The sequence below is a fragment of the Diabrotica virgifera genome, chromosome 5, assembly GCF_917563875.1.
Source record: "Diabrotica virgifera virgifera chromosome 5, PGI_DIABVI_V3a".
Classification (NCBI taxonomy): Eukaryota; Metazoa; Arthropoda; class Insecta; order Coleoptera; family Chrysomelidae; genus Diabrotica; species Diabrotica virgifera.
The window spans coordinates 184,203,860-184,215,163 of record NC_065447.1 but is presented as its reverse complement, the minus strand read 5'-3'; the positions used below and the strand labels follow the sequence as shown (position 1 = coordinate 184,215,163).

The following is an 11,304-nucleotide window of genomic DNA, read 5'->3' as shown; positions in this document are numbered from 1 at the left end:
TTTGTGGCTTGTGTACCACCGCAAATAATGAGATGTGCCACCAGTGGTACATGTAAAACAGATTGAGAACCGCTGGTCTAGTCTATGCAATCAGATAATCTATTTTGTTTTTTTCCATTCGTCTTTTTAAATTAAGTTTCTGTGCTCAGAAACTTAATTTCAAGTTTACCCATTTCAGCGCCCTTTTTCATTTCTTTCGTTTCATTTCATCTACATCAAATCCTAACGAATTTGTTATCTGATTGATTTGCTGGTATCGGATTCTTCTAAATATTACGAAAATCTAATAACTGATTGATTATTTTAAATTCTAACAATAAAACACTGAAAACGTTTGTTTTCTATACTTCCACAAAATTTATTATATAGTCTGTTCGCTAAACTCAGACGCACCTTTCTAGATATTTTAGTCGGTAATTTTACCAATTTTAGTAAAATTGGCAAAAAATAATTACTAAATAGTTAATAATCACTAAATAGTTAGTAATTTTGCCAATTTTTCCAAAAATGGCAAAAAACAAAAAAAATATCGACTAAAATATCTAGCCAGTTGCGTCTGAGTTTAGCGAACCGACTATAACTATGTGACTACAGCTGTTTCGGCAGATTGCCTTTCTCAAGTGATTTAGTTTACTATGTGTTTGAGGTTGAGGAGTGGGGAGCTGTTTGTCTCGAGTTGGTCATTCAGAATTATATCTGTATTTTTCAATTTATTAATTTCCATAGATTCTAATAAAGATAGCTTACGGCATTTATCTTGAATATGCAGGATTTGAAACTCTTCATTAAAAGAATGATTATGATCTAGAAGGTGAAATGCATATGTAGACGTGTCTGCTTTTCTATTGTTGAAAGCCCTTTTCTGTTCTGCTATCCGTTTGTCAAAGGTTCTGCCAGTTTGATCGATGTAAGTTTTCGAACAGTCACCACAAGTTAGTTTGTAAACACCACTCTGTAGTTGCTTTCTCTTTCGGCTCTTATTGTTCTTAATATATTTGCTTAAGTTGTTGTTAGTTCTGAAAGCTGGTGTCATTCCTTTCTTTTTTATGCACCTGGCTATTTTTGTTGTTATCTTGTCATAAAAAGAAAGGAATAACATCAGCTTTCAGAACTAACAACAACTTAAGCAAATATATTAAGAAAAATAAGGGCCGAAAGAGAAAACAACTACAGAGTGGTGTTTACAAACTAACTTGTGGTGACTGTCCGAAAACTTACATCGGTCAAACTGGCAGAACCTTTGACAAACGGATAGCAGAACACAAAAGAGCTTTCAACAATAGAAAAACAGACACGTCTACATATGCATTTCACCTTCTAGATCATAATCATTCTTTTAATGAAGAGTACAGCAATGTGTAAGAGGGTTTTCGGAGATCGGTTCTGATGGCGTATTCGTGTTCAGCAGCTCCAAAAATCCCCGAGTAATATATTTGCATCAATGCAGTGTCGGAAAGCCTCGAAATTCCAGAAAATGACGTGCATATCAGTCGTCCTGGGCACTAGGTGCTCCGACTGTTGGTTTTGATGTCATGTTCATCTTCAACAATCCCAAAACCTCCCGAGTAATTTAATTGTATGAATTTAGTGCCAAAAACCATCGAAACTACAGAAGATGATGTGTCCTGCGCACCAGGTGCTCCAGGGGTCGGTGCTGATGACGTTTTCGTGTTCAGCGATCCCAAAAATTCCTGAGTAATATGTTTGCATCAATTTAGTGCCGAAATCCCTCGAACCTCAGGAGTGGTTGCGTGCCTTAGCAGTAACCCTGGGCACCAAGTGCTTTGAGAGTCCGTTCTGATTGCGTATTCGTGTTCAGTGACCCCAAACCCCCCGAATAATAAAATCTGGCCCTTAATATGCTGATTTTGAGATGTTTTGGCACTTTTGGATGCATTTTATTCACTTTAAAATGTTATTACCCATTGCTCTAATGTAGTAGACATTTTTCCTAACAATCCTGAACACAATGCAAAAAGTTGTAAGTCTCTAGGTGCTGTATTTAAAAATCGATTTATTTTTTCCTAAATGCCCCAGTCTAAAGACTAAGCTACAAGCTATGATTTTTAATTGCTTATTCCGAATATTGATGACATTTTTTCTTTGCGCACGCCATAATCTAAAACCGGTAGCAAATTTCAGCGCCTAAGGCCGGATTTATGTTAGGACGGCGCGTGCACGATACGTGCCGTAGAACAATAGAAAGCGCACGTCCTCGGTGTCGCCCCGTTACGTTGTATGATAAACAAACCAATGATTTTCATATCAGACGATTCTTTAACGTGTCCCGCAAGACAGTCGTGTCGTCAACTCCCGTCCTAACATAAATCAGCCTTATTTATTTATTTAGCGTATGGCTTCAGTACATCACAAAATATATTTAGATTTATGCATTATACAATGCATCACAAACAGATGTCCATTTTTTTATATATTCGATTGACCCTTCGGTTGCCATTACAAAGTCTATAGGGTCGCCTGTGTATGCTCTTGAGTGTGCAGCCCTGAACAATGTGACTGATCGTCTGTCTTGCAGCGCCGCAGTCACAAGAAGGCGAGAGAAGTTCACCCCATCTGTAGAGGGAGTCGGCGCATCTTCCACAGTTTGTTCGAATTCGATTTGCGGCTGCCCAAATCTTACGGGGACGTTCAAATTCGCTAGGTTTTCCTATGATGTCCGGTAGACTATGGTAATGCGGATCTGTCTTACTTTCCCAATCTTCTCTCCATCGGGTATTTAAGTCAAAGTTGGATTGCTGCAGCGCTTGAGCAGATTGTAGAGGGGGTATCCTGGATCGGAGACGGTTTCCAAGAATATCGGGGATGTCGTTGTGGACTAGAAGCTGGCAACTGTCCATTATTTTGTTATATTATTTAACCAATGCATGTTCGCGGCGTAGGTTGGGTGGTGCTATATTACTAAGGGTAGGTAGCCACATTGTAGGGGTGGGCTTAATTGTGTCTGTTATCATACGCATAGCACGGTTTAGCTGGGTGTCGACCAGGTGGGTGTGCCTGCTATTTAGCCTCACTGGTGCACAGTATTCTGCCACCGGATATATCAGGTCAAGAGCAGAGGATCTTAAAATTGATGTTGTGAACCCCCATGTAGTTCCGCAGAGTTTCTGTATTATATTGTTGCGTGTTTTCAATTTTGCTGCCGTTTTCGTCAGGTGTTCTCTGAATGTGAGCGTTCTGTCTAGAGTAACCCCAAGGTATTTCGGGTATTTATTGTGTTTCAACAGCTTGTTATTAAAATACACTCGCAATTCTCTGATTGCCAGCTTGTTGTTGAGATGAAAAGCTGATACTTCAGTTTTTGTAGTATGTACTTGGTTGTAGTCTCCATTTCTTAAGGTATTCGCTGAGGATGGGTAAGTCATTTGTGAGAGTGAGTTCTGTAGTTTCTAAAGATTGGTGGCTTGTTGCAAGGGTCCAGTCGTCAGCATATCCAAAATTTCGAGATTCGGTTTTAGGCATGTCAGCAATATAGAGGCTGAAAAGTAAAGGGGCAAGGACAGAACCTTGTGGAAGGCCATTGTTAAGTTTCATCTGTCTACTCGTCTCCTTTCCCATTATAACCTGGAAGGCTTTGTTTGTCAGCATGTTGTCAATGAGGTTAATTATATTTCTGCAGGGGATAATACGGGCCAGTTTATATATTAATCCCTGTCTCCAAACAGTATCATATCCTACTGTTAGATCTATAAATACAACCGTATTAGTAGGATGTGGATGAGTCTTTAGCACTTCTGGCCAATCACCCTTAATAGTGGTACACATCGGTCCAAACCACATAATGGTATTTTACATAAAAAGCTGACCAAAAATGTTTTTTTTTCTTCTCCAGATCAACATCATAAGCTAATGCAAATACATACTTCTAATCGTGAGTCACAGCTTTCTGAAATGTAAACTGCGCGAATTTTGTTGTCTGGTCTCACAACTACAAAACTCTTCCGACATCAGAAAACCTGTTAAGAGTTTGGGTATTATTATAATTTACTGTTTCACTCGTGTTTGGTATATTTTTTTCTCCTGTATTTTGTCGTTTAGATAATGCATCGAAGGTTTCCCTTGCACTTCTTTATTAGCAATTTACACCAACTGGTTTCTTTCTTTATTTTAAAGTAAGAAAGACAAAACATTTAATAAAACAAAAAGAAAAGATGGTTTAGATTTGATTACAGTACACAGCCTCTACTATGTGCTTATACGTATTTCGGAATAACCGTTTCCTCATCGGAGCACCTCGGTAGAGGCACTGAATTGCAATCAAATCCTTTCTTTTTTTTTTTCGGGTAATTATCAGTAGTAATTGCACAAGAGCTCTGAAATTATTGAATTTTTCCCACGGTTATTAGACTTTATTACGGATGTCTTGTCCGACGGTGGTGGGGAGACTTATATTTTTGACTTTACGTCACAAGGGTTTACATTCCCATATTTTTAAATGATTTTCGATCATTGAATGTGTGTTATTGTGTATATATGTGTATTATTTGCGTTATTATGAAATAATAAGACAAATAGTACACATTTTATCTTATACCGGGTGGTGAATCGTAAAAAGGGCCATAGGAAACTCAATGTAAAATTCTAAATTGTTGAATTCCTGCTTTTCTAATTATTTTACATCAAAAGTCATGAGAGAATACTTGTAGAGAATTAAAATCTGTATTAAAATCAAAAGTTAAAATTGTTCTACGATTTAAATGCATTCCAAAATTTTGAAAAATACCTGTGGTACATTTGCCACAATAGGTATATGCGTGTAAAAGTAAGGCCACACGTTACTATTTAACTGACAGTGCTCACACCATTGACTGAATAAAAAATCTTTATTATTAATCCTTTCTCCGTAACTGAGGGTATCTTATCAACTGTATTGTTTTTAAACAATAGATGATAAAATAAAAATATTGACAGTTCAAAAATGTGAATATTATTGCATTGTGTGTGCCCTAAGTTTGGGCTGAAAACTAAAATGTATTACATTTTTACAAAATTTTGGAATATGTTTAATTACGTAGACCAATTTTAACAGTTATTTCCAATACAGATTTCAATCCTCTACAAATAGTTTCTAATGTCTTTTGATGTACAATAATTATTAGGGAAGCTGGAATTCAACAGTTCAGAATTTTACATTGAGTTAATGCAAAATTTTGACGCATGTCAAAATTCTCAATGTGTTTTAATTGTATTCATTTTTTTCGAATCTTGAGAAAACTAATAAATATTCTTGAAAAATTTAAACTCAGAATGAAAGACTACATCACAAACCATACATACTCATAGACGTTTCACGTCCATGTTAATCTTTCGGATCGAATTAACGCCATCTCTTGATTGGAATGGGAACTAAATTGACAAATTTTAGTTACCTGCTAATTTCAAATTATAAATTTTGCGGGATTTTTGATGAAATTTCGCAGGAAATTAAAACAGAAAGACAATTCAATGTTTTATTCCATATTTTATTGAAAACTTCAAATATTTCAATTTGTTTTCAAAATGCTAAACACTACTGCTATGTGTCACGTGAAAGTACTGATGTGTATGGAGTTGAATGAAAATTTTTGAAAGAATCTTGTAGGATGATTGTTTAGATAAATATTACCTTATAATCTTTTACAAACTTCCAAAATAGGTCCGAAATGTTGATGACACACTTGTATATTTAATAATAATTGGAATTTAACACTAATTGGAATAAACTGTTTCAGGATCTATTATATTGTTTTTGTTTTAATGTGGAGAAACCAATGAACTGTCAATACGGATGGAATAGGCACGAAGAAAATTAATGCGGCCACGATACAAGAGAGAGGTCCTAGAGAGAGACAGAGAAGGTGCTGGAAAATTTGACAGGCCGTGTAATTTCAGTTGCCTACATCAACTTAAATCGGGGAAATATACCTCGTATTTTTTTAACTTTATTAACTTAACTTAATTTTTAAATACTGCCTATCAGCCCTGATACCAAGTTAAAAAAATATTATGTCCATAGCACCGAACAACCCGAAGGCACAGTCGACTCGGTGGGAAGAGTTCGCGCATCTGGTTTGCGCACGGCTGGCGGCCATTTTTTCGGTCCACAGGTCCGCTGCTGACACGATCAATTTGTGATTGTTGTTGTCAGATCACGCTTGTTTCGGGGTTACTTTGATTTTGTGTTCTGTTCGGTGATTTTGTTTTTGTGCATTGTGCAATAATAATTATGGATATGGACAAAAAGAAAGGCAGTTCGAATTTAATCTGTGCAGCGATCAACTGTAAAAACACGGTATCAAATTTCAGCTATAGTTTCTTCCGTTTTCCAAAAGACGAATCTAAGCATTTTTAAATTCATAATGTTTTTATAAATGTTTATGTACTTAAATGGGTAGGTACTTGAAAATTTGGTATTAACTATGAAACTTTACCTAATCAATTATTTTCAATGGGAAATAAGCCACAATTTTACCAAAAAAATGATTTTATTAACGTTTCGACGCCCAAGTCAGGTGTTGTCAAAATACAAAATAATTCTTGTATTCAATCATTGAAAATAGTTGATTATAAAAATGCCACAAGGAAATAGCTTCAGAACAAAACTTTACCTATATTATGTATACAGGGTGTCCAGAAACTCTACCGACAAACGAAGACAGGAGACTCCTCATATAATTTTAAGACATTTAAACCCAATTCATCTAGTCCGAAAATGCTTCCTAAGGGAGCTAGAGCTCTTTGAAGATGGCGTCTTGTAATTAGTTTTTCTTAGATACCTCCAGAACCCTTGTATTTAGAAAAACAAAAATTGGTACACACATTTATCTTCCAAAGATGCATCGATTTCATTAATCGTGAATTTCTAGTACCGCTCATAGGCGTCCGTTATGGGTAGGGCAACGGTTATTTTATCGCATAACTTTTTTATCTTTAACTTTTAAGCATTTTTGATATTGGATTATTATGCTGTGTGATATTCTAGTACTAAAAGGTGCTCTTGATTTAAGTCCGTAGGACACACCGTTTTCTAGAAAAATCGATTTGAAAATTTTTCGTCTTTTAAATTTGAAAAAAAAACTGCAAAAAAGTTTTCAAAAAAACAGTGTATTTTACTAACTTATACCAAGAGTAACTTTTAGTACTAGAATCATGGCCCCCACATTCCATTGCGGGCCCTGTAACCAGGATCAGGCTCGGGCCCCCCTATGTTCGCGTGCTATGCTATGTTTCAACAATTTACATGGTAATTTTTTAGTTTACAAATTTTATTTAAACTGATGATTATTGATATTAAGGAATAATTAAGGCTATTATTTTAAGCTAAAAACCAAACTTTATTGACAAAATTGTTGCAAACATAAAGTAAATCATTTATATTTTACTGAAAGTACAGTACATTTCCATTTTGAGATTGATTTCCCTTACTGACCAAGAATAAAATTCAAGTTGACAAAATACTAAGAATGAGATTATAAGAAAGTTAGGAGCTAAACAATTAAAATGTTTTTTAAGTGTTTAATACACTGACAAGAAAACGCTTACTTTGATGTTTGATAGTCTATTTAATCATAGATTTCCTAGCTTTCTTTTCACTAAAATCATTTATAACATCAGAAAAGTCAACAGTTTTGGCCAATTCATTCTCAATTGCCAACATTGCCAGATGGTTCAGACGAGTTTGGCCAGTTGTGCTTCGTTGCCAAGTTTTAAGTGAATTAGACAACCTACTAAAAGACCTTTCAGCCGTTGAAACTGTCACTGGGATTGTACAGAAAAGTCGTATAGCTGTGCACAGGTTCAAGAAAATGGGCTGGAGGTTTTTCTCATATATTGAGTTTAGAAGCTTCAATGGGTCCTTTTCTGACTGGAACACTGTTACAAATACATTCTTCATATGAAGAGTTTCTTCAAATAGGGCTTCTGGATCAGCAAAGTCTGAAGGGTAATATGCAACGAGATTGGCAGTTTTAAGTTTCAGTTCCTCGTTGTCTAGATCCATGAAACCTAACACTGGAGCAAACAGGTTACAAATTTCTTCACAGCTTGCAAATCTGGTTTTCAAATCAGTCATGATGAAATCCAAAACAGGAAAGACCACAGAAGATTTGAAGTCCTGTGAAGCTTGTTGCTGAAGTTGCTCGGGCGTATTTTCAACACTAGATTTTCTTTTGAGAGAGAATTCTGGTATAATGCCAACTGCACCGGCGACGTGTTTTGCTTCGTTAAGAATGGTTTCCCATGAATCTCTTAGGGTCTGCAATTCAGTTAACAAATCTTTAATCAGTTGAGTTTCTGTGTTTAAGGAAATTCCTTTCCTTTGTATGATCTCATTTCTTTGATCAATGGAGGCCAAGATTTTGTGCCAAAACAATGATGTCAAGAGGCCTTTAAAAGATCCAAAGTACCTCTTCAGCGCGAAAACTGTGTTTCTGGCAGCTGGAGTCAAAGTAGGCAAATGATTTTCTTCCAGGAGCAGGTCCAAAACCTTGAGGATCGAAGGATAATGTTTGACAATTGGTCGTACAGCTTGAATTCTTTCACTCCAACGAGTCTCGGAAAGGCTTTGTAAAGACAAAGGGACGTGTTGCTTTAATAATTCCCAACGACCAGGGCTGCTGGAGAACAAAGAATAGAAACTATCAATGTTACCAAAAAATGTCACTACGTCGTGGTTCAGTTTTGCAGCATTGACACCAACTCTGTTGAGCGAGTGTGCTCCACAGGGAGAGAATATAGCAGACTGGTTTTTTTCAAGTATTCTTGATTGTACACCTTTAGTGTCCCCCCGCATGTTAGAGCCGTTGTCATATCCCTGAGCTCGACAGTCAGAAAGTGGTACTCCAATATTGTCTAAAGCGGACAGAATTTCATCAGTTATAACCTCACCTGTTTTCCCGCTAAAGTTCAGGAATTCAATAAATCTTTCACATACTTCGAATGTATTTTTTTCTTCATTTTGAAAAACATACCGTAGAATTAGTACATTCTGCTCCTGATGGGAAATGTCAGGGGTGGCATCAGCAATAATCCCATAGAATACAGACTCTTCTCGTTGGTGCAAAATAGTATTCAGTAGTTTTTTACCACAGAGAGAAATAAATTCATTCTGCGAGTACCATGAGAGATAGTGAGCTTGACCTATCATACTTTTTTTATTCAACTGGTTTTCTTTTACTTTGGCTAAATGTTCACGAGTTACTTCGTCATATTTTCCTATTAATTCCAATACTCCTAAAAAGTTTCCATTGTAAACATCACCGATCTGGGTATTTTCCCCTTGGAAAGCTAAACCTCTACTACTCAAGAATATTGTTGTGTCCAAAGAAGAATATTCGTTGAAGAATGCTTTCCATCTTGTTGCTTCACAGTTAATAATCTGTTGCAGATTGCTGTCGACACCATGTCCTTTCAATGATATCTGAAGACTTTTCCATTCTAGGTAGTGTTTTCTGTGCTCAGAGCTTCTTTCATGCATCGAAAATAACCTGTATAATCGTTTGTATTGTTTTTTTTCAGGGAAAAAACCTTCTTTTGCAAGTTTACTTTTGTTTTGGTTTGAATGGAAAATGCTACAGGGTAAACAATGAATGCTGTTTTTTGTTTCACTCCACATTAACCATTCACGTGGAATTGCTTTACATGTTCTGTTGTCTGTTTTCATGTACAACAATGTTTCATGGAAATGTTTTCCTGAGGGGTCAGCTGGAAATGATTTTGATCTGGCCTGAAAAGCTTGAAAACCACCGTAGCACAATACTATTTCCTGCCGTATTTTATCACTCATCACCGCAGGCCACGTATTAGGATCGTCAAAATTAAAAGTTTTATTGTCATCGACAGTATCCTTACTAAGATTTGGATCAGCACTAGCACATTCGTCATTACTTCCCTCACATACAGTAGACGTAGAAGCATTTTGGATTGAAGCTGAAGAAGGTTGGGTCTGTGAGGCTAATGTAGGTTCTGGATTGAAATCCGGTTGAAATTCTTGCAACTCTTCTTTTTCATTACTCTTAAAAAACTTCTTAATATCCTGGCGACCTTTAGCAGATTGTTCTAATTTTTCTTTCTGGAGCTTTCTTTTCAAAGCTCCAGACTTATGTTTATAGCTTGACATCTTAACCTGAAACAAAACACGACGGATAAAATCATAATAAGATCAATGGTTTTCGATCCTAAGCATAAGCATATAAATATTTGGATCTTTTACCGTTACCTAAAGTAAAGTTATGTGCTTTCCCATTGTATACAAACAAAACAATTGAGTAGGTTACATGTTTAAGTTGAAAAAGATACAACTATTGTTTTCCTTTAAATTTGCTTTTTTACACTATTGTGACGATCGGCTTTCTCAAAATGTATTAAAATTAATTATTATTTTTGTTTCGGGACGGCAAGAAAGCCAGATTACAGTACATATACAGTATGTCTAAACACTAATCTCTTGAATACCGTAACAAAAAACCAAGACGGCTTTAATTGTAAACAAACACAATTTTACTGTTTAAGAACATTTTAAACAAAGATACATTCAACTATATAATTACCTGTCAATAGTAATAGTAGAGCAGAGCACAACAATTAAACAATTCCGTCCATATCAAACGGAGTCAACAGACGAACTGACGAACTGATGAGAAGTGTTTATTTTTAGAACAAAGCGGAGAGACAAAGATGGACTGGCCGCGGAAGTGGGGCGGGGCAGCTAGGCGCCTGGGGGAAGGGGAAGGTAGAGAGAGTGTGTGGGGCCCGAGCAGGCTGTTGTACACTAATATACAAACAACAGTAACTAGCATGTACGGTACGCACCTAATTCCTAATTATATCGTAAATAACCAATAACCTAGAATTAATAATTATTTCACAACACTCTGACTTTGTAATAATTATATAGGCCTATTTGAGTTTTTAATCTATGATCCCCTGTAAATATTCTGCAATTAAAAAAAAACAGGGCTAGGCCTGGGCCCCCCAGGAGCCCGGGCCCTGTGACCAGAGTTGCACCAGCCCCACCCTTGTGGGGGCCATGACTAGAATAGCTCATAATTTAATAATCTAAAGTCACAAATTCTTAAAAATTAAAGGCAAAAAAGTTATGCGATAAAATAACTCTTGACCTACCCAAAACGGACGCGTATGACCGGTACTACAAATTCGCAATTAATGAAATCGATTCTTCTCTGGAATATAAATAAACGTACCAATTTTCGTTTTTCTAACTGTTTTTTTTTAATTTTTTTTGGAAATTCAAGAAACGAAAAATTTTGAAATCGATTTTTTTAGAAAACCGTGTGTTCTACCGACTTA

General features: G+C 36.2%; 1 protein-coding gene across 1 annotated transcript; it reads right to left on the bottom strand.

The window, feature by feature from the left end:
• Nucleotides 1–1,486: 1,486 nt before the first annotated feature.
• On the bottom strand, nt 1,487–10,114 carry LOC126885543 (zinc finger MYM-type protein 5-like). Its single transcript, XM_050652128.1, has 2 exons — nt 9,173–10,114; nt 1,487–1,558 (listed from the first exon to the last, which is right to left on the bottom strand). Exons 1-2 carry the CDS (start codon nt 10,112–10,114, stop codon nt 1,487–1,489), a joined length of 1,014 nt encoding a protein of 337 aa, XP_050508085.1.
• Between the last annotated feature and the right edge of the window lie 1,190 nt (nt 10,115–11,304).

Coding starts and splice junctions, on each gene's coding strand:
- LOC126885543 (XM_050652128.1), bottom strand. CDS start 10,114: ATGTCAAGCTATAAACATAAGTCTGGAGCTTTGAAAAGAAAGCTCCAG. Junction 1,559..9,172: donor CTCGTGAACATTTAGCCAAA/GTAAAAGAAAAC, acceptor ATTACTCGGGAG/GTTTTGGGATTGTTGAAGAT.